At 34.8% G+C, this 24,735-nt stretch overlaps 1 protein-coding gene across 1 annotated transcript in view; it reads right to left on the bottom strand.

Moving 5' to 3' along the window:
- Positions 1–24,735, bottom strand: part of DNAH7 (dynein axonemal heavy chain 7) — a gene marked incomplete at both ends in the record, with an annotated part of 288,918 nt that overhangs the window by 182,331 nt on the left and 81,852 nt on the right. The window contains 4 exons of the mRNA XM_081261736.1: positions 722–934; positions 9,751–9,891; positions 12,513–12,711; positions 14,074–14,267. Of these exons, the coding sequence (XP_081117862.1) occupies positions 722–934; positions 9,751–9,891; positions 12,513–12,711; positions 14,074–14,267 (747 nt within the window). The remainder of the gene's footprint in view (positions 1–721; positions 935–9,750; positions 9,892–12,512; positions 12,712–14,073; positions 14,268–24,735) is intronic.

Below are 24,735 nucleotides of genomic sequence, written 5' to 3' on the forward strand. Positions count from 1 at the left end.
GTAAGGAACTCACCCAAGGTTATACATCTGGTAAGAGGAGGAGCTGGCATTTAAAACAACGACTCTACTACCTGAGCTTCTAACCACCATATGCAATGACACTTAAATGGTTTCCCAGGATGCTGGTTCTTGCCCCTCTTGTCTTCCTCTCATATGTCTCAAGACTTCCACAAAAGCCTGTATGCTGAGAACTTCCAAGTGCATTTATCCAGTCACCTCCTCTCTCTGCCCGTGCTTAGCAGGCCACAGTACAAACTGTTTCTGCTCTCCCTGCCTTCCCAGTCATGATTACCATCACCAGCCACCCATATACCCTGATAAAATCCTTCCTTACAGATCATTCCTCTAGATTCTGCCATGGATCAATGATAGGAAAGTTTGATCTGTACATTCTTTGAATGTACTAGGAATCTAAAAACTGACTAATCCCAACATTTTAAAAATTTTAAATGAATAATTTAAAAAAAATTTTGTTTATTTTCATATATATACATTTAGGTATATATACACACACACTTGGATAGAGATATAAGCATTTTTGTTAAAATATAGATGTAGAAATTGGCTGTCTTATTCTGCAATATGGAGAATCACTTATATAAATATAGTCAGTCATCAGCAAGAAATTCTACATTACTATTTCCCTTGTGAGCAAGCAAACACAAATTAAAAAGCCATGAGCTGAAATTGCTATGTAATAACATTCAGTGGGAGCACTTACTTGCCAGTAGTACCTCAGCTGACTTAACCATTCAAAGTTATTGTCATCACTAATATTTTTTTTCACAAGTGCTGCAAGGACATCTCTAGCATGGACGTCCAGTACCACAAGGGCTCCCAGAGTAACACGATTCTGCTTGGACAATTTGCCACGGACCAAAGTGACAATATCATCAATTTGTCTGTTACATTTTTCCAAATATTGCTCAAGAGCCTTAAAGAAAGTAAAATAAGATACAATTTCCCAATGTGATCAGAATAATTTTGAACAAAACCATTTTAACTAGCATGTATATAGGGTATTCTTGGCATTTTATCATAATTTTCTATATGATAGTTTTAAAATAACATCTTTACTACTACAAAGGTATTAGGCAAACAAGTCCAATCTGGCAAGATATAGTGCATATATGTGCTTTATATCAATACAACATCCTTTCTCTGTTCTCTGTGATTCTGTTTGGAGCTGTCTATAATATTCCCCATCTCTGTCGCAACACGAAGCAGGCATGTGGGACCTAATGAGAGCCAATCACAGTTCTTCCCAGGGACTGCTATCCAACCAAGAGAAAAGGTGCTTTCCACTGGGCTAAGCAGACTGTCAATGTGCCCTCGTGAAGATACTGAACGTCTTCTTTCTCTTTCAGAAAAAAACTGCTAGTATGTAGATGGTGAACAAGGGGCTACTGCAATGATGAAGCCCGGAGACTCTCTTTCTCCTCCTTTGATCCTATGAGTCCTTCTAAGTTTCCTTTTTTTTTTAATTTTTTAAAATTTTTTTACATTCTTTTTTTTTATTTTTATGTGGTGCTGAGGATCGAACCCAGCGCCCCACGCATGCCAGGCGAGCTCGCTACCGCTTGAGCCACATCCCCAACTCCCCTTCTAAGTTTCTTACACACATTTTATGAAAGGGGTTTATATAACTTGAGATGAAAAGATACTGCTATATTTTGGAAATGATTTGAGTGTGTCCCCAGAAGATCCGTGTGCTGGAGGTTTGGTCTCCAGGGCAACAGTGTTGAGGTGGTTGAACATTTAAAAGATGGGGCATTCCTAATGGAAAGTAACTAGATCATGGTCATCACCCTCAGAAGGGATTAATGCAGGCCTCCTGAGACTGGACTAGGTCCCATGAGAATGGGTTGTTATTTTAGAAGGGAACCTGGCCCCTCCTTAGTCTCTCTTGTTATTTATTGCATCGTGTGATCACTCCCTCTTGCACACACTCCTACCATAATACATGCATCATGTTTGATATGACCAGAAGGCCCTCATCGGAGTCCAATCAGATAGAACTGCCCAATCTTGGATTTGCAACTTCTAAAACCGTGACTGAGATAAACCTCTTTTCTGTATGAAGTACACAGCCTCATATTTTGCTATGGACTAAGATACTAATAAGCAGAACATCACATGGTTTAGTTTTCTGAAGACTAAGACTGCTTTGGAGTCTCTCTTCTGGTAGCTCAATCTAATAAGTTCAAAACAGAAGAGGGTTTAGGATGAAAATCAAATTAGCATCAATGAACACCACTGTGTTTAAGGGAATTGTCAATAGGTTTCACCAGGTCATTTTATCCACTCCAGAAATCTTTAATAAACAGTGTACACTGAAGAATTTATTTCACTCTCTTTTAAGTCCATTGCTAAGTGTAAGATTAAACTGAAAGTAAGGCTTTCCAAGAATGAAAAGAGTTTAAAAGATAAGATCTGGAGACTGAAGGGTTTTTCTATATAGGACACTTGTCTTATTCCTTGAATTACGTTATCTTTGTTTAATTGTTATTTTTAAGATAGCTCTGTATTTAAAGGTTTGGTGCTTAAACATTATTCCATTTCTATTATTTACATGATTAATTTGCTAGTAATTTTCTTAAGAAATGAAAAATGAACTTTTGTTCCACCAATGTTTAACCATATAAATATTTAATTTCTTTAACCTAATTAATGAATTTAACTATATCAAGCATATACATAAGTAAGGATAGTTTTGATCCTAGGAATACAAGCTGTGCCAATTGGTGTATCTTAGCTTCCTCAGCATCAGTAAAATTTAGAATCTCTAAGAGTCTTAACAGTTCTCACATTCTATTGTGATGCAGAATAAAAATGTAACATTTGAATTTATTGTATGTACAAATTATATGCCCAGAAGAATGAACTCCTCTACCCTAGAAAAACAGATTTGAAACTAAAATTTAGCTTCAGATTATAATAAACCAAGTTTTTTAGGACTGTGTTAAATGAATCAATGAATTTTTTTTGATGAAATAAATTGAAAAAAAAATCATTTACACTGATAACATTTTTGTTACATTTCATTCTCTATAAAACAATCTTATTGTGAGCCAATGAATCTGAAAATAACTAGTATAATATTCAACTAAAATAAACCTTACCTAAAATCTCACAGTTCTATCATACTTAGATTCTTCTATCTTTACCACTATACACTGCCTCAAAATTATAGTAGTATTTACAATATCCTGGGCTCTGGGGAAGTAGTAATTCTTCCATTTATTCTATAGTCCCTGTAATGCTTCACACAGACTAATTTTATAATCAACAGTCATTGAATACATAATTGTAAACACAGATCCTGGGGTGAACAGGTCTTCTGGGAGCATGACAGTGTAACATGGTGCTTGCTATAAGACACTCAGCTTTCGGGTGTTTGCAGAGAATGGAAGCACTCTGTCTTCCATGAGATAACCAAGAGTCTTCTGCTGCTCATCTGAAGTCATCAATTTCACATATGAGCCACTCATTCATAAGGGAAAAAAAACTCTTAACATATGGAATATTAAAACATATGCTAGCCTACAGTGACAGAATCTCATATTATTATTTTTTTAATTCTAGAGAACACTAAAGCATGTACTGACTCCTCATGATGCTGCTACAGAACTTGAATGACCAGAACTTGGATGAAATATGACAGGGACATATCTGGAGAAGGGCAGATTAAAACAGGAAAATCACAAGCAGATGAAAAAGAAAAGAATTTTTGAGGATGCATGAAAAGTTTGATTTCATGCCACAAAACTTAGCTGTGAAAGTATGTAATTAATATAGTAGCAGCCACTCAAGAGAAAACCATAGTTTCTATTCTGGTATTCTTAGTGACTGGTTCCAGACCTGCACCATATAATATCATGTAATAAAAATGAACAGGATAATAATGTATAATTAACCCTAGCCCAGTATCCGTGAAAACTTTTTAAACAACAACAGCAAAACCCTGGAGGGGGCAAGATGGCTGACTAGAGTGGGGCAGCATTTCTTCTAACTTGGTTACCCAGAACTCAAGCAGCAGGAACACTAGTCTTCCCATCTCCCCGAGGCTTAGAGTGAAAAATGCTGAGACTGGAGCAGCAGTCTGCCCTAGCTGAACCAGAGACTGTTTGACTCATTAATCAGATCTGAAAAAAAAACCTCTTGCCCTGAGTTTATCAGTCATCTATGGAGGACTGATCCAGGAGTCATCTTGGTTCCTCAGCATGGCGGAGCCTATGGAAACTGGAAGGCCAGATTTGTGAGTTTTCAGCTAAGTCTATATAGGCCTTTCAGAGCCTAGCAAACCTGTGGAAAGTCAGACACTGGGAGCATGTTGCCCAGAGGAACACAGGTTAGAGAAGCTCAGGAGAACCAGGCTCTCCCCAGCTCCGTGAGTTCTGTGGCTCATGGAGACTGACAGGGCTGGCTATAGCTGGCGGGAAGGCTAGAAGAGAGGATGTGAGGGATTTTGCTCTCAGCTTGCTCATTCAGCCAGTTTGGTACCCTCCAGGTTCCCAGAGCCTACCTGGGCCAGCACTTGCCCAATCCCAGAACCAGCCTGGTCCCCTGCTTCCTCTGCAGTCCAACATTCATTAGTCCCAGGGACTTACTAGGATCCTCCCCAGTCCCCACTCTCCCAACCCCCAGCCCCCACATCAGCCCACCTTTCTGCCAAGTAGACCCGCAGCATAGCTGCCAGCCCATAGGCCTACATGCCATGTGGCTGCTTTGCCACCACACCTGCCAGGTCCAGCACATAGCCTCACTGCTGGCTCATAGGATCCAGCACCAGCCCCTGATCTACCTGCCCCATCCTCCATGGTGGATCAGCCTGAAGCCTAGTCTACCCACACTAATCTCCCAAGAAGGGAAATTCAGAAGTCTTAAACTCCAACCTTTGATATGATGAGCAACACAATAAAAAGGAAGGATGCACGATTCATGGCCCATACTCCCATGCCTAGATCATACCACAAAAAGAAAACCAGGTGGGCACAGACAGTGAACTCAGAACTCACTGACTATTTTGTCCACCATAGGGGATATGACTCCTTAATTTCTTAACATTTCACCAAGATTGTTGTTGTGGTATTGTTGCTTATTTGTTGTGGTAATAGTTCTGTTTTGCTTTTTGTTTTGGGGATTCCATATTGGATGTTTGTTTTATTTGAATATGTACTAACTGATTCAAGGAATCCTGCACATATTCATATTTGTTTCTCTATCCTCATTTCTAGCCTTTTTTCTTTCCTTTTCTTTCTTTTTTTTTTCTTTTCTTTTTTTCCTTTTTTTTTTGTCATTGTAGTTTTGTTTGTTTGTTTGTTTTGGTTGTTTTTTTTGGTTTGTTTTTGAAGGTGTTATTTTTCCATGCTCTGTATTTTGAGGGTTAGGGTTTCTGATTTTGTTTTGTATCATCTTTATCACTTCTCTTATCTCCTCTTGTTGCCCTCTCTCTTTTCTCTATTCTTGACCCCCAAATTCCATTCTCTCTCCCCTCCTCTATATGCTTCTATTTTTCCTTCCCCTTTCAAATTCACAACATATCCTAGGTAACCCTGCATCTGCCCTATTCACCCTTTGAAACTGCAAACATGTTTCTACCTTCCTGTCTCCTCTTCTTTACACATACTCAACTCTATCCTTCACACTTCTTAATACCAATTGAGGTATATAACATCTACACCTACCACCAATGTCACAGCAATAATTAATAAAACACAAGTCATAGATAACACCTATATTGCTTGATTTTAAGCCATATATAATACATGATTATATATTATTTTTATTGATGGAAATTGCTGATCCCACTATCCCTACATATCATGCAAATTAATACTAAATATTAGAATAAGAACTAAGGACCTAGTCTACTGCTCTATATTGTTTGCATATATTGTTGCTATCATTGGGATGCCCTGCCTCCAAGCATTAGAATATAGTAAATAATCAAAATTAGAGCTGAAAGCAATAAAATTGCAGCAAAAAGAAATTCAAAAAACAGACAAAACAAAAAATCAGTTCTTCTAAAAAACAAATAAAATCAATAAACCCTTAGCCAACCTAATGAAGAAAAAGAAAATCAAGTCACTAAAATTCACCATGCAAAAGGAAATATCATCAGAGAGACTACTGAAATACAATCAGAAACTACTTTGAAAATATATGCTCTGATAAAATAGAGAATCATGACTATGTTGACAAATTTCTAGAGACATATGACCTACCCCAACTGAAACAGGAAGACAGAAAATTAAACAAATCAATTTCAAGCAATGAAATTAAAGATGCCACCAAAAGCCTACAAAGAAAGAAAAGTCCAGGACCAGATGGATTCTCAGGTGAATTCTACAAGACCTTCAAAGAAGAATTTACACCAATCCTCCTCAAATTATCCCATAAAATAGAAAAGGAGGAAACCCTTCCAAACTCATTCTATGACGCTAATATCACCCTGATACCAAAACCAAAGACACATCAAGGAAAGAAAACTTCAGACCGATATCCCTGAAGAACATAGATGAAAAAATGCCTAATAACATACTGGCAAATCACACACATAAACATATTTTAAAAATAGTGCACCATGATCAACCTTTGAAAATGGAAAGACCTCCCATGTTCTTATATTGTCAAAATGGAATACTACCCAAAAGTCATGTACAGATTTAATGCAATTCCCATTAAAATTCCAATTTCTATTTCATAGAAATAGAAAAAGTAGTCATGAAATTCATTTGGAAAAATAAGAGGTGCAGAAAAGCCAGAACAATCTCCAGTGATAAAAGTAATGTGAGAGGCTTCACAATACAAGACCTTAAATTATACTACAAAGTTTTAGTGACAAAAATGGCATGGTATTGGCACAAAAGTAGAATCAAAGACCAATGGTACAAATTGGAAGATGCAAAGACATACCTACATAAATATACCAGACATTACCTATGTCTCATACCAGACAAAGTTACCATAAACACACATTGGAGAAAAGATAGCCTCTCTTCAACAAATAATGCTGGGAAAACTGGAAATTCATATGTAACAAAATAAAATTAGACCCCTATATCTCACCCTGCACAACACTCATTTCAGACCCTGTGCCTACTAAAAGAAAAAATAGGCCCAACTCTCTATCATGTTGGCTCAGGAACAGACCTTCCTCAATAAGACTCCTACTACAGTGCAAGAAGTAAAATTAAGAATCAATAAATGAGATGTCATCAAACTAAAATACTTCTTCACAAAAAAATAATCTGAAGTGAGAGCCTACAGAATGGGAGAAAATCTTTACTACCTCTGCACAATCATATGGAGCATTAATCTCCAGGATATACAAAAAAAAAATCAAAACACTTAACACTCAAAACACAAATAACCAAATCAATAAATGGGCAAAGAGACTGAACAAGCACTTCCCACAGATGAAGAAATATGAATGCTCAAAAAATATATGAGAAAGTGTTCAACTTCTCTTTTAATTTGCATTAGAGAAATGCAAATTAAAACTACACTGAGATTCCATCTTATTCCAGTCAGAATGGCAATTTTCAAGAATACAAGTAACAATAAATGTTGGCAAGGATATGGGGAAAAAGGTGCTCTCATACATTGCTGGTGGGACTGAAAATTGATGTAGCCACTAAGGAAAGCAGTGTGGAAATTCCTTGGAAAACTTGAAAAGGATACACCATTTGATCCAGTTATCTCCTCCTGGTCTACATTCAAAGGACTTAAAATCAGCATTCTACAGTGACACAGCCACATCAATGTTTATAACAGCTCAAATCACAATAGCCAAGCTATGGAAACAACTTAGGTGTCCTTCAGTGGATAAATGGATAAAGAAAATGTGGTATATATACAAAATGGAATATTACTCAACCATAAAGAAAAAAATTATGGCATTTGCTGGCAAATGGATGGAACTGGAGAATATTGTGCTAAATAAACCAGTCCCAAAAAATCAAAGGCTGAATGTTCCCACTGATATGTGGATGCTAACCAATAACAAGGAAGGGTAGGAAGGGAAAGTATACAAGTTCATTGGATTAGACAAAGGGGAATGAACTGAAGGGAGGGGGCATGAGAATAGGAAAGACAGTAGAATGAACTGTACATAACTTTCCTATGCACATATATGAATGCACAACCAGTATAACTCTACATTATATTTAACCACAAAAATGGGATCAAAATTTTAATGGGTTGCATTCATGTATTTAGAATATGTCAAAATACTCTCATGTAATCTAAAAATAAGAAATTTTAAAAAACCCAAAATACTATTTTCATCTATATGCAATGTGGGAAGAATTACAGACAGGTAATTTAAGCACAAGACCCATTGAAATGGGAATAACCTACACTGCATCTCCATGTTACTGCCTGCTTGGTATAAGACTAGAGATGTAATAAACACCACATTAAATCTGAAGAAATTTAGAAAATACATAAACACTTGTCTTGGTGAGTGACAAAGTTGGTTGAATTGGGTAATAGGGCCAGGGAGTAGGAAAAGAGATCCCAGGAAACTATGCTCTCCCCACTAGCCAGACTTGGTGAGAGAGTAATCCCACTGTATAGGAAAGTGGGTGAAATGGTAGCTTAAGAATGAAAAGACAACAAATTCTCTGACCCCACTGAGGATAGAGAAAAATGCACGTGGCAAACACAGCCAGGGCCCAAGAAATAACCCCAAGTGCTTACTGCTTTTAGGGAAACCCTGAGTCCCCATTGCTTTGGTTTTCAAGAAGAAAGCCGTTTTTCTGAAAAATGTCTACAACCTGACCTACACCCTTAATTCTTTCCTGGAAAGAAGTAAGTAACATGTTGGTAAACTGCAGTAATTTAAGCATGTTCTGCTCAGCTTTTTTCTCTTTGGGATCTACCTGCCCACAGAGATCACGTATCCCTCCCAAACTCGGACACTTTCTAATGTTAAACACTGCCTTAGCACTAAAGACATACAAAATTCCATGTCAAAAATGCATTTAAAGTCAGTGATTTTAAACTAAACATCTACAATTGCTAGACAGATGGGCCAACTGTAAAACTGGCTCACTTGAAATCCTATCTCAAGGATTTAATGTTTGCATTAAGTCTAATTTTTCTTTTTAGTTAATAGCAGCCATCTAATTAATTTTTATTTCAGATATATGAATATATTAGAATATGTAAATATTTAATAATAAGCATCATTCAAAATATCACTTATTCAAAATCAATACATCAAAAAAATCAAACATCAAAAAATAGTCAAAATAAATCATCTGATCCCTTGTCTATATAGGATAGTTTTATTCAAGGCATAAAAGAGAATTTTATTATTCTATATCTGTAAATCTTTATGAGTTTAGGGGGATGTTTCTTAGTTGTTTTGTTTTTGGTGGTGCTGGGGATTGAACCCAGGGCTTTGTGCATACTAGGTAAACACTCTACCAACTGAACTATATCCCCATCCTTTAGTCCTCTATTTTTAAAGGCACACAAATGTATATAATTACAAGATGGAGGATCAAATACCCTTAAATTTTGCATAATGTGAATAACCAAGTGGTTTAGACATAAGTTTTACATAATTATTTTTTAAGTTTTTTTATCTATTTGTGATATAATATTTTTATTTAAGTAATCTATAATTTGACTTGTAGCATAAAAGATTTTATGTGGACTGTCTTTGTTCTATTTTGTAAAATAAGTATATTCTGGTAAAGGCAATTATTGAAAAAATTGGGGGTGATAAAAGCTTACCTCTAGCCCCAGTGGAATAGCTGTTTGTACTTCTTTTGTCCAAAAGGTTTGGGATACACAGAGAACAGTCTGTCCAGGCCATTCTCTTACCCAGTTAATTCGTTCATTTTTTGTATAGGCCAAAATCGCATCTAGAATTACCTAATTAAAAACAAAATGCTAAAAATGAACCATTCTGAAGAAGTTATAAAATGAAGAGTTAAACTCCTAAAATAGACTAACTAAAACTGCTCAATTTTTTACAACATTCTTAACAAATTATGGAAGATTCACATAAAGTATCAAAACTCAGCTATCTAAACTCAATTTGATTCACATACTTGTTAGCAAAGAAAATATATAACATTTACTTTTGCTGATTCATTGTTAATTTGTAGGAACCACAGTAAATCAGGTAATCACGTGACAAGTTTTAGCCAAAGACATTCTATGAGTTTGGAGAAGCATGAGTAACTTTATTGCAAAATACAAATTCAAAAGAAATTCCAAAATGAGATCCATAAAATTTAAGGCTAATGATTTTGTTTTGGTTTCATCAGATTTTCACTCAGCCACATGCATATGTGAAGAACCACAGTGTTCTAAAGTGTCCTGTGTTCCAGACCTCCCTCCCTTCCAATCCTGTATATTTTGACTCCCAAGGTAATGATGACAGGAACAGATGTGTGAATTCTGTCATGGAGAGTTGAGAGCTGTAAAGCTAAGAAGTCTAATTTATGTACCTTGCTGCATATGTTCCCTGGACTGGTATGTCTACTTTTTGTACCAGCCATTAGTGGGGAAACAGTCCAGTCTATCAAATGTACCAACCAAAAGTAGTAACATTCTTTGACAGGTGTATGAATTTCAAGAAAACTGTCAAAATTAGATGTTTTAGAGAAACATATACAAATGGTTCAAACTTTTGGGATTTCTAGTCTATCTGGGAGATTTATAAAACCAAACAAAGATAAAGGACAGAGTGATGGTGATCGATAACAAAAAAAAAAAAAAAATTCTAAAACCCAGAAGCCAGAAAGGGCAGGTAAAAATGGACAGCTAACTGAAGGATGGAAGAAATAAAAGAATAGAAAGGCAGAGCCGAGAAATGCCAGGATGGAGTAAATATGTAAAGGACACTGTGGGGAGAACAAGAAGAAGACATTAAAATCTGAATCACAAAAAGGATTATATGTAGTTAGATGATGAGAAAAATTATTATATAAAATTCCAAAGTAGCTTATTATTATATCTATGAATACTATGTTCATAGTATGTACTTATATATGCAATCACATCACAAGCATGCAAATACATACAGTACAACAGAATAACACACATATCTCCTATTTATAGTATTTTATGTTGCATTTACTTGATTATTTTACCAACAAAAACTTGCACATGAGTGTTTTGTGCAGATATGTATTTCCTATAAAATTTCTTGCTACCACATCTTAATGCTCTAAGGTGGCAGCCAAAAATTTTCTCTAAGCACTTTGACAAACAAACTTAAAAGAATAGTTCAAATAGTAACAGGCATGTCTACAAAAATGAGTTATAACTGTATATGACATCAATTAAGAAACCATATAACTCAATTTAATGCTGCCAAATTCATCTGCATTGCTAATGGCTACATAAATAGTCATGCTATTTCTCAATACTTATCAAGGTCTATAGAAATTTATTCTTCTTTGGCCTAGTGGTCCTACACATGAGAAGTTATCACAAAAAATAGCTAGTTCAATCAAACAAACCAGCTATATTTATAAATACATTCATTTTAATGTTATTCATAACAGGGAGAAAAAAGAAAATTGCAAAAGATTTTACATTTACTGAAAAATATTATTAGGGGAGATATTAAAGCTATATTTAGGATAAGAAAGAAACCTTAAGATACTTGGGTGACATTAAATGCCTAGATTCTAATAAATGTCTCCAATAATATGAAAGAATATAAAAAAAATTAAAAATTAATTAATTATGCTCCCTTCCCTCTCTGTCTTAGTCATGATTTTTATTCTTTTTTTTTTTAGAGAGAGAGAGAATTTTTAATATTTCTTTTTTTTTTTTTTTTTTTTTTTTTTAGTTTTCGGCGAACACAACATCTTTGTTTGTATGTGGTGCTGAGGATCGAACCCAGGCCGCACCCATGCCAGGCGAGGGCGCTACCACTTGAGCCACATCCCCAGCCCAATTTTTATTCTTTATGAAAAACTTAACTTGATTACTAAGCCCATATTATAGAAAAAAAATTTAAGTGCTCAATCTATTTGTGAGAATGCCTTGAAATTCTCTACTAACATAAAAAATAATTGAACTAACAGTGTGATTTATGAAATGTGGAAAGCATGAAGTCGGCATTACTTGAATGATATATTATGATTTTCTGATGTTGTAGTATGTATTTTACACAGAGAACAATAAGATTCATATCTGTCAAGGAGATTGATGTGAACATATAGAGATGTGCTTCCAAGGCAAGACTAAAATAGCTCATGTAAACAAAAGTGTGTCTAATTGATGATGAAAACATTATCATGTGGCTGTAAGAAATAAGACAACACATTATTAAATTCTTGGGTAGTATGTATGGTATTTTGTTCTATTTCAAGTGAGTCACTACAAAATAACTACCTTAGACTTTAAGCATCTATTACACTTAAAATGGTAATTCTATTTAAATAACAACACATATGTCAATGATAAATTTGAAATAATATTAACACTTTATCACTTTTTTTCTAAAAGCAATAATAAGTATAACCAGTTATTACCTTGTGGATGGATTTAATCATAATTCTCTCTAACTCAACCAACCATTTCTCCACCTGACCTCTGGCTTTGGCTGTTGAAATGATATCTGTGAGTTCCACAACTTCTCCTTCACTACTCTTCATATGAGTAATATCTAAAGTTTCTGTAAATTCTACCCTTGCAATTCCTTCAAAACATTTCTTCAAGTGAGGTTGCACCCTTTCAAAGAAAAACATTAAAGAATTAATCAAATTAAAGCAATCCCTAACATTTTAAAATTAATGAATGTGTACTCAGTGTTAGGCCTATGGAGATGAAATACTGAGCAGAAAAGAAAACAAAAACAAAATAAAGAAAAACAAAATAATGCAAAAAAAGACAAAATATCTGCTTAAATGGGTTATACAATCCAGTTAAGGGGTTAGTACTAATTGAATAACCACAAAAAAATCTGTGAAAGTTACAATTATAATAAGAGCTATAAAGGAGATATCCTTAAGTCTTTGCTTTTAATATAATGAATTGAAAGATGCCAAAAGTAACAAAACAACCAAACAAATTTTAACTCACAGCTAAGTACACTAAGCTGAAGAATCTTCAAGTGCACAAAAGTAGCCATTTCAAGTGGAGTCTTTAGAGACTGCTTTAAAATTATGGACTAAGTTTAGTACTTTACAGCTTATTAAATTAACTGCTTTGGCATACTCAACTGCTAGTCTATTCAGTATACTATAGATGGGACTGACTACACCCCTCATTTTGAGCACATTGCTAATAACCAGTTGCAGTCATCTTTCAAATGGGCAAAAAGAAGCAGAGTATAAAACTCAAATGGAACCTAAATTTGTCTTTTTTTTTTTAATCTGGACTATGTGACACCTTCTTTGAAGGCCCAAGATATAAAATAAACAAATTTGCTTAACAAATATATATATTCACTCCTTCTTTAAATCAGATGCTCTTCTAAGGATTGAGGAATCAACAGTGGGGAAAAATAGCCCAAACTTTCTATAATCATAGAGTTTATATTATGCTAGAGGAAGACAATTAGTATGCAAAAAAGTAAATTAGAGAGTACACCCGGTGACAACAAATAGGCAGAAGGAAAAATAAGGAAGCGAAGGGAAGTCCAGGAAGTGCTGGAGGCATGACATTTTAAGTAGCATAGTTTTGCCTGAGTTTGAGTAGGTTTCCACACCACCTCTAGGATGTAAGGAAGAAGTCCGTGCACATTTGTGTAAGGAGCATCGTAGGCAAAGGGAACATGTATGCTGAATGAGGACACTGCCAGTCATGGCAAAGCTACTAACTTTTACTTTAATTGTGAGGAAGAGGAGGAATGTGCCCTGAAAATAATCTGTTAGAAAATATCTGATCAAATATGAAATCCATTCTAAGGTTCAGCACTGGGGAAAATATCATTGAATGATATTACTAGTTTTTAATAGTTATTCAAAGTTGTTTGTTGGTAATATCTAGAATATTCTTGAAGAAAAATTATCATATAAGCATGATTGTATATAATTGTTTATATACACATATAAACTTAGCCATGTATGATAATACATGTAAGTTGCTTACCTAGTGGGGTCTTTAGTCTCAGATAGTATCTCAAGAAGTTCATCATTCGACAAGAAAAAGAATCTGGGGAAGAAGAGACGTTTCTTTTCCAAATATTCATTAAGTCCTTTAAGAATGAGTTCCAAAAGTTCATTAGATTTTTTCAGTCTTTCCAGCATTCTCTCAATAGTTACCACTGACAGAACACGTTTATCCTAAAAATAAGAGAAAACCCTCAACTTGAAAATATTAGATAACTAACTTTATTTACTTTCATATTATATTTAGATTACATATTTTTATTCAAATGAAGATTATGTAAATTTTAATGTGAATATTTACTTTTTAAATCAGTCTTGCATATTCTAGGTCTAACAAGCCTCTTTAGTCATGTAAAAAGTCATGTTGACTTGATCCTCAGACATAATGTTCACTATTTCTTATTCTGAGTTGGAAACTATAAGAATAAGAGAGAAGAAGACACAGAGAGAGATGGAGAGAAAAAAAGACAATATGCTATCTGAACTTGCAAGAAGGATGGTGGGTGGTAAAGAACAGGATGAAATATGTTCATTTGTCTTTTATTCTTTGAGAAAATATACCCTAAATAGTAGGTCATCATTAATAATGAAAGTTTTGAATATTATTGCTATCAGTAAAATGATCCAAATTCCTGTTTTTAAAAACTATAGGTAATAAATAAGTATTGTGGGTAGTGGAGAAGTTTTCTACAAACTTTTATAAACCACCACCCTTGGAAGCAACTGTGCTTGCTCGAGGACTGAAGTTCAAGGTGTGTTCTTCCTGAGCTCCCAAGAGACTAAAACTGGCCCACCTTGAAAGCATGGACATGAAAGTGTCACTCTGAGCTATCTCCTTCAAAGTGATTCAAACAGAATCAAGTATTTTAAAAAGAGGTGGGTTTTTTTTTTTTGTACTTCATGATTCAGAATAAGAATTATAACCAACAGCTTGTCTTAAGAACTCTTATTTTTTAAAAAAGAATTTATTGACTTCTCAGAATATCCATACATTAACCACTGGGTTTATGAAAATCTTCAGAAATATATATTAAAATACAATCTAGATATAGTTGAAATAAAACTCTTTTTTTCCTTAGCACATGATTGATGTCATCCAGGTCTATAATTGGTTTTATAATTCCTAGCTCAGTGTTCATGGAAAAATTCTTTACTAAGAAAGCTTTAAACACAAGAGATTTCAATTATCAGGCCAAATAAAAATTCCATCAGAATACACTAGACATTTATTACCATCACAGGGTATTTAAGAAAATTTATATGAAATTGAAAAATAAAAGAACATCATTTAAAAAGAAACATTGAATTTCAAGATTAACTATTTAAACTTATTTTGGGTGTTCAGTCACAACGGAAAGATCAACCAAAAATGTCAGCTATAAACTCTTTCCTATAAAAATTTATTCTATTTCAAGAGTTTCTAAAATACATTTTTGTTAAGGTACTTTGTGACTGAAAAAATATACTTTTCTGCTTTATTTTGAACTTTAACAATGTAACTTGAAAAGAATTTAAGCAAAGGACAAAACAATTACCGTTGTTATTTATTTTCTTAATAAAACAAGAACAACATACTACCATCAAATCAACTTATCTTGAAAGCATTTTATTTTATTTCCTAGCAGTTTTGTGTTTCAAATGAATATTAGGTCCACACACACACACATACACACACACACACACACACACACACACACACACACACCAGGACAAAGACTCAGGCCATAGTTTAAAATGTACAATTCATCCAATACATAATAGAGTAGTAGTCCTATATGCCTAAATCCAAAAATCAAAATGGTGTTCTTCAAGCGCCACCTTCTGGAAAAGTATTCTTTGTTTATTTTATTTTTTTATTTTTTATTTTTTTTTTTTTGTGTGTGTGTGTGTGTGTATGTGTTTTAAAAGCAGAATTGCTGATCAAAGGGGAAAAACTCCTTTCAGAGAGATAAATAATATTTGTTTTTCTCTTGTCCAAATAATTGTCTAAATAATTTCTTGTAATGTTGCTGTAATATTTGAAAGCTTGAAATTTAGTTTTTAAATAACAAGTCACATTCCTTTTTCAAAATAATATAATTACCAAACAACAAACAAGCAAGCCAAAAAATCCTGGAAAAACTAAGCATTCAATTAAAATTTTTTTACTACAGGTTGAATATTCCTTATCTGAAATACTTGGAACCAGAAGTTTTTCAGATTTCAGAGGTGGGTTTTTTTTCTTTTAATTTGGATAAATTTTACCAGTTCAGCATCCTTAATCTGAAAATTCAAAATCCAAAATAAAAGTTTTGCATTTTGGAACATTTCAGGTTTTGTATTAGGGCTCAGTCTGTACTAAACCCAAGGTCAAACCAATCAGATTAGTTCAATGACTGAAACAAAAATGCCACTTCTAAATGAACATAGGCAATAATCTGTGTACTTCTGTATATGGACTTCAGAAAAATACGAAGAAGTAATCACCTCATGACTGAAATATAAACACTTTCACCCTCTCCCAGGAAGAACAGGAATATACCAAAGACTGCTGCAGATAAAGGAAAGGCCCTAAAGTGAGACAGAACTTGTTTCTATCCCACATTCTGCTTCTTAGTACCTGTGTGACCTCAGATCATGGCTTGATCTCTTTTCCTAGCTATAAAAGGGGGAGAAGAGCTCTCAAAGGTAGTATGAGAACCAAATTAGCAACATACTTGAAGTGACTAATATTGTGCACATACACTTAAAACTTCCCCTTCACTCCCCCCTCCCCTTCCATACCTGGATGAGAGGGGGGAGTAAAAACAGGGGGCAGGCACTGACTCCAGGGAAAAGGGGCAAATGAGACACTTAAATTGCTTCATCCACTTCAATTGAGTTAAAATTAACATTTGATAATCTGCAATCCTTCAAGAAAGATATTCATCATAGTAAAATAAAACTGACTTTGAATCCCTTTGAAGTATCACCATAAAATCCTGGTACAGAATAAGCATTATGTGAATATATGTTGAATGCCTGAGGAATGTAGGCAGGTGAAGCCTGTAGCCATACAGAGGAGCTCAAGGAACTTCCACCCACTACGTGGTACCAGGCTGGTACTGATTGTCTATGTTCTCAATATATAATAATAAGGTGTGAAAACAGGAAACTACTAGAAACTTGGAACTTCGTGTGACTTCCTTGACACTTTATGTCTCCTGGAGGGAAAGAAATGAATTATTACCCGTCATATATTCTGATTAAAGAAACAATTTTATAACTTTCACGTGTCTTCTTTTGCTTCATAAGCATCACCAATTTCATCAGCTTAAATAATGATCTATAGGTTGATTTGATATTTCCTAGCCAAAGGACTATGCTAACATAGGCCTGAAACTTTTATTTGGGTGTACAGAAAGAGTTTTCTAAATATTGCTACCAGAAAGCTTCCACAGAAAACACAGTTGTATATACTACACGGAATTAAGCTCAAGCTTGCTTGGTCAACTTTTGGAATCACAACTTTCCTCATCAGAAATTCCTGGACAACAGACAACTGGTAAGAACCTCATTCACTAAGAATGAAAATGTGGGTCAAGCAGAGCCTTAAGATCCCCTGCAACTTTGATTCTTTGACTTAATCAGGAGAAGAAATTCTTTCATTTCAGACTCAGAATATATTTCAGGGTTAATCCAGATCTCAGGATCCACTTACCTAAATATGAATTTTCACAGAAGGGCTTTCAGAATAAATTCAGAATTGATTCAAGAATTAACCTCAGTTGTTCATTTGCTCATTCAACAAATACTTGCTGGGGGTCTGGCTGTGTTCAGTCACAATTTTCAGTGCTTAGGTGATAACAGTGAACAAAACAAAGACCCCAGCCTCCACAGGGGAGTTGGACAACAAATAACAAACATACTGATTTGAGTAGTCGGGATAGAAGATCAAAACAGCTGCAAGATTCCCTTAAGCCAAAGCTAAATCCAGAGCAAGGCCCTCACTCTCTTCAATTCTATGAAGATAGAGAGCTGAGGAAGCTGCAGAAGAACAGTTTGAAGTTAGCAGAGGAGGGTACCTAAATTATATACAGGTTTATCTCATTTTATTGTATGTCATTTCATTATGCTGCACAGATACTAAGTTTCTTACAAATTGAAGGTCCATGGAAAGCTTGTGTAGAGCAAGTTCATTGTTATCATTTCTTCCCCCAACATCTTGTGCTCATTTCTCATCTCTATGTCACATTGTGGTAATTCTCAAAATATTTCAAACCTTTTTATTATTATTATATCTGTTATGATAATCTGAGATCAATGATCTTTTATACTTACTATTATAATTGTCTGGGGGTAGCACAACATCACCCATGTAAAATGGCAAACGTAATAAGTGTAGTATGCATTCTGGCTGCTCCATCAATTGACCAGCCCTCCATCTCTCTCCTTTTCCTCAGGCCTCTCTATTCCCTGAGACAACAGTATTGTAATTAAGACACTCAATAACACTACAGTGGTCTCTAACTGTTCAAGTGAAAGAGTGACATATCTTTCACTTTAAAATCTATAAGTCATTAGCTTAGAGAAGGCTCACTGAAAGTCAAGATAAGGTAAAAGGTAGGCTTCTCTTGCCAAACCATTGGCCAAGAAGTAAATGGAAAGGAACAGTTCCTGCAGGAAGTTATATGAATATAAAAAAGTGAAGCAGCTCTAAACTGGTGTGGAGAAAGTTTGAGTAGTCAGGATAGAAGCTTTGATATATGTACACAATGGAACATTATTCAACATTAAAAGAGAATAAAATCATGGCATTTGCAGGTAAATGGATGGAGCTGGAGAATATAATGCTAAGTAAGCCAATCCCCAAAGACCAAAGGCTGAATGTTTTCTTTGATATGAGGATGCTGACTCATAATGGCGATGGGGCCAGGGAAGCATGGGAGGACTGGAAGAACTCTAAATAGGGCAAAGGAGAGGGAGGGGAAGGAAGGGGGCAAGAGGGTAGGAATGATGGTGGAATAAGTTAGACAGCAATACCCTAAGTACATGTATGAAGACATGAGTGGTGTGAAAATACTTTGTGTATAATCAGTGACTTGAAAAATTGTGCTCTATATGTGTAATATGAAATGAACTGCATTCTGCCATCGCATATAACAAATTAGAATAAATAAATAATTTAATAAAAAAGAAGATCAAAACAGCTACAGGCCCAGATCTGTCCATGCTGACTTGTGCAGGACCCAGGTCCAGAGTATGTCCGAGTTCACCACCCCTGCCAACCTGGGAGCCTAAGCCTAAACCCACTTCCATCTTGGGATGCTGTAGTCATCGCCATAGCCTTCCCCACATAGTAGCCCCTAACTTTTGGACAACAAACAGGGCCTACAAGCAGCTGCATCTCAGAGTAGGCATCCCAAAGGGAGTGTGAGGCCCACTCTTGCAGTCCCTTCTCTGTAAGACATTGCTTCCATCTCGGGGCACCTTAACTATTGAGTTACCTCTGCTATTGCAGACCTAAATGAGCAAATACAGGCAAAAATTGATCACTCCAACAATGAGATAAGAGAGCAAATACAGGTAGCAAAAGATTACTTCAAGAGAGATATAGACTCTGAAAAAAAAGTCAGAAATCCTTGAAATGAAGGATACAATAAATCAAATAAAAAACTCAATAGAAAGTTTAACCAACAGACTAGATCACTTAGAAGAAAGAATGTCAGATAATGAAGACAAAGTATACAATCTGTGAAATAAAGTTGATCAAACAGTGAAGACAGTAAGAAACCATGAACAGAACATCCAAGAACTATGGGACAGCATCAAAAGACCAAATATAAGAGTAATTGGGATAGAAGAAGGAGGTACAAATTTTCAAACCAAAGGAATGCACAATTTCTTCAATGAGATAATATCAGAAAATTTCCAAACATGAAAAATGAATTGGAAAACCAAATACAAGAGGCTTACAGGACACCAGATATACAAAATTACAACAGATCTACACTAAGGCACATTATAATGAAAATGCCTAGCATACAGAATAAGGATAGAATCTTAAAAGCCGCAAGAGAGAGGAATCAGATCACATATAGGGGAAGACCAACTCATATCTCAGCAGATTTTTCAACACAGACCCTCAAAGCCAGGAGATCATGGAACAGCATATACCAAGCTCTGAAAGAAAATGGATCCAACCAACAATCTTATATCCAGCAAAACTAAGCTTTAGATTTGATGATGAAATAAAAACCTTCCCATGATAAACAAAAGTTAAAAGAATTTACAACTAGAAAGTCTGCATTACAGAACATACTCAGCAAAATATTCCAAGAAGAGGAAATGAAAAACAATGGTGAAAATCAGCAGAGAGAGGCATTACACTAAAGGAAAATCTAATCAGGGAGAAATAAAGTCATGTTAAATACCAAAATAAACAAAAATGGCTGGCAATACAAATCATGTCTCAATATCAACCCTGAATATTAATGGCCTAACTTCACCAATCAAAAGACACAGACTAGCAGATTGGATCAAAAAAATACCCAACAATATGCTGCCTCCAAGAAACTCATCTTATAGGAAAAGATATCCACAGACTGAAGGTAAAGAGCTAGGAAAAATAATACCACTCACATGGGCTGTGGAAGCAAGCAGGGGTTTCCATCCTCATATGAAATAAAGTAGACTTCAAACTAAAGTCAATGAAAAAGGATAAAGAAGGACACTACATACTGCTCAAGGGAACCACACACCAATAGAACTTAATAATTATAAATATATATGCCCCAAACAATGGAGTATCTATATTAATCAAACAAACTCTTCTCAAGATCAAGGGTCAAATAGACCACAACACAATAATGTTGGGTAACTTTAACACACCTTTTTCATCACTAGATATCTTCCAAACAAAAGCTGAACAAAGAAATTATAGAACTCAATAATATAATCAATAACTTGGACTTAACTGACATATATAGAATATTTCATCTTTCAATGAGAGAATACACTTTCTTCTCAGCAGCACTTGGATACTTCTCTAAATAGATCATATACTATTCCACAAAGCAACTTTTAGCAAATAAAAAAGTAGAGATACTACCCTGCATTCTATCAGATCATAATGGAATGAAATTAGAAATAAATGATAAAATAAGAAATAAAAGCCACTCCAACACCTGGAGATTAAATAATATGCTACTGAATGAACAATGGGTTGCAGAAGACATCAAGGAGGAGATTAAAAAGTTTTTAGAGGTGAATGAGAAAACAGATACAACATATCAAAATCTCTGGGACACTATAAAAGCAATTCTAAGAGGAAAGTTCATTGCATGGAATTCATTCCTTAAAGAAGAAAAAGTCAACAAATAAATGACTTAATATTACATCTCAAAGCCCTAGATAAAGAAGAACAAATCAACAGCAAAAGAAGTAGAAAACAGGAAATAATTAAAATTGGAGCTGAAATCAATGAAATTGAAACAAAAGAAACAATTGAAAAAATTGACGGAACAAAAAGTTGGTTCTTTGAAAAGATAAATAAAATTGACAGACCCTTAGCTATGCTAATGAAGAGAAGGAGAGAGAAAACTCACATCACTAATGTACATGATGCAAAAAGAAAATAGCACAACAGACACTACAGAAATACAGAAGATAATTAGAAATTATTTTGAAATCCTGTACTCTAATAAAATAGAAAATATCAAAGGCATTGACAAATTTCTAGAGTCATATAATTTGTCCAAATTGAATCAGGATGATATACACAATTTAAACAGATCAATTTCAAATGATGAAATAGAAGACACCATCAAAAGTCTACCAACCAAGAAAAACCCAGGACCTGATGGATACACACCCGAGTTCTACAAGACAAGAAGAACTAATACCAATACTCTTCAATTTATTTCAGGAAATAGTAAAAGAGGGAGTACTTCCAAACTCACTCTATGAGGCCAATATTACCCTGATTCCAAAACCAGGCAAAGACATCAAAAAAAGAAAACTTCAGATCAATATGTCTAATGAACATAGATGCAAAAGTTCTAAATAAAATTCTGGCAAATCAAGTACAAAAACATATCAAAAAGATCATGCACCACAATCAAGTGGGATTCATCCCAGGGATGCAAGATTGGTTCAACATAGGGAAATCAATAAATGAAATTCATCACATCAATAGACTTAGAGATAAGAATCATATAATCATCTCAATAGACACAGAAAACCCCTTTGACAAAATACAGCACCACTTCATGTTCAAAACACTAGAAAAACTAGGGATAACAGAAACATATCTCAACATCATAAAGGCTATCTATACTAAGCCCCAGCCCAACATCATTTTACATGGAGAAAAATTGAAAGCATTCCCTCCAAAAACCCGGAACAAGACAGGGTTGCCCTCTTTCACCACTTCTATTAACATAATTATTAAAACACTGGCCAGAGCAATTAGACAGACAATAGAAATTAAAGGGATTCACATAGGAAAAGAAGAACGCAAATTGGCACTATTTGCTGATGATATGATTCTATACATAGAAGACCCTAAAAGTTCCACCAGAAAACTTCTAGAACTAGTAAATAAATTCAGCAAAGTAGCAGGATATAAAATCAACACCCATAAATCAAAGGCATTTCTGTATATCAGTGATAAATCCTCAGAAATGGAAATGAGGAAAACTACCCCATTTACAATAGCCTAAAAAAAAATTAAAATAAAATACTTGAGAATCCACATAACAAAAGAGGTGAAAGATCTATATAATGAAAATTACAGAACCCTAAAGAAAGAACTTAAAGAAAACCTTAAAAGATGGAAAGATTTACCTTTCTCTTGGATAGGCAGAATTAATATTATCAAAATGACCATACTTCAAAAAGCACTATACAGATTTAATGCAATTCTGATCAAAATCCAATGACATTCCTCATAGAAATAGAAAAAGCAGTCATGAAATTCATCTGGAAAAATAAGAGACCCAGAATAGCTAAAGCAATCCTTAGCAGGAAGAGTGAAGCAGGTGGCATCACTATACTAGCCTTAAACTATACTACAGAACAATAGTAACAAAAACAGCATGGTATTGGCACCAAAACAGATTGGTAGACCAATTACACAATAGAGGACACAGAGACTAACCTGCAAAATTACAATAATCTTATATTAGACAAAGGTGCATTGGAGAAAAGAGTCTCCTCAACAAATGGTGCTGGGAAAACTGGAAATCCATATGCAACAAAATGAAATTAAACCCCTATCTATTACCAGGCACAAAATTCAACTCAAAATGGATCAAGGACTTAGGAATAAAACCAGAGACACTGAGCCTATTAGAAGAAAAAGTAGGCCCTAATCTCTATCATGTGGGATTAGGCCACAACCTCCTTAATAAGACTCCTGTGGTGCAAGAATTAAAATCCAGAATCAATAAATGGGATGGACTCAAACTAAAAAGTTTATTCTCAGCGAAAGAAACAATCTGTGAAGTGAATAGAGAGACTACATCTTGGGAGCAAATTTTTACCCCTCACAGATCAGATAGAGCACTAATCTCTAGGGTATATAAAGAAACTCAAAAAGCTAAACACCAAAAACCCAAATAACCCAATCAATAAATGGGCCAAGAACCTGAACAGATACTTCTCAGATGATGATATACAATGAATCAACAAATACATGAAAAAAAGTTTTCATCGCTAGGAGATAGAGAAATGCAAATCAAAACCACTCTAACATTTCATCTCACTCCAGTCAGAATGGCAGCTATTTTGCATACAAATAACAATAAGTCTTGACAGGGATGTGGGGGAAAAGGTACACTCATACACGGCTGGTGAGACTGCAAATTGGTGCAGCCAATATGGAAAGCAGTATGGAAATTTCTTGGAAAATTGGGAATGGAACCACCATTTGACCCATCTATCCCTCTCCTCAGTCTATACCCAAAGGACTTAAAAACAGCATACTATAGGGACACAGCCACATCAATGTTTATAGCATTACAATTCACAATAGCTAAACTGGGAAATCAACTTAGCTGTCCTTCAGTAGATGAATGGATAAAAAAATGTGGCATTTATACACAATGGAATATTACTCAGCAATAAAGGAGAATAAAATCATGGCATTTGCAGATAAATGGATGGAGTTAGAGAAGATAATGCTAAGTGAAGTCAGCCAATCCCAAATAACCAAATGCCAAATGTTTTCTTTGAAATAAGGAGGCTGATTCATAGTCGGGGAGGGAAAGGGAGCATGGGAGGAATAGATGAACTCTAAATAGGGCAGAGGGGTTGGAGGTGAAGGGAGGGGGCATGGGGTTAGAAGTGATGGTGGAACGTGATGATCATTATTATCCGGAGTACATGTATGAAGACCCGAATTGGTGTGAATATACTTTGTATACAACCAGAGATATGAAAAATTGTGCTCTATATGTGTAATAAGAATTGTAACACATTCTGCTGTCATACATAAATTAAAAAAATGTTTAAAAAATAAAATTAGGGTAAGAAGATGGAAAATAAATAAATGAATAAAACACAAAAAACTTTGCCTGTGATTGAATTAAAGTGCAACTTATTTTCCAAACTCATAAAATATTATTACTCTTATTTCATTGAAGTATTATTTGAATTGTAATAATAAAATATATTATAATAG

This window comes from Spermophilus citellus, assembly GCF_964194105.1.
Source record: "Spermophilus citellus genome assembly, chromosome: 11".
Lineage (NCBI taxonomy): Eukaryota > Metazoa > Chordata > Mammalia > Rodentia > Sciuridae > Spermophilus > Spermophilus citellus.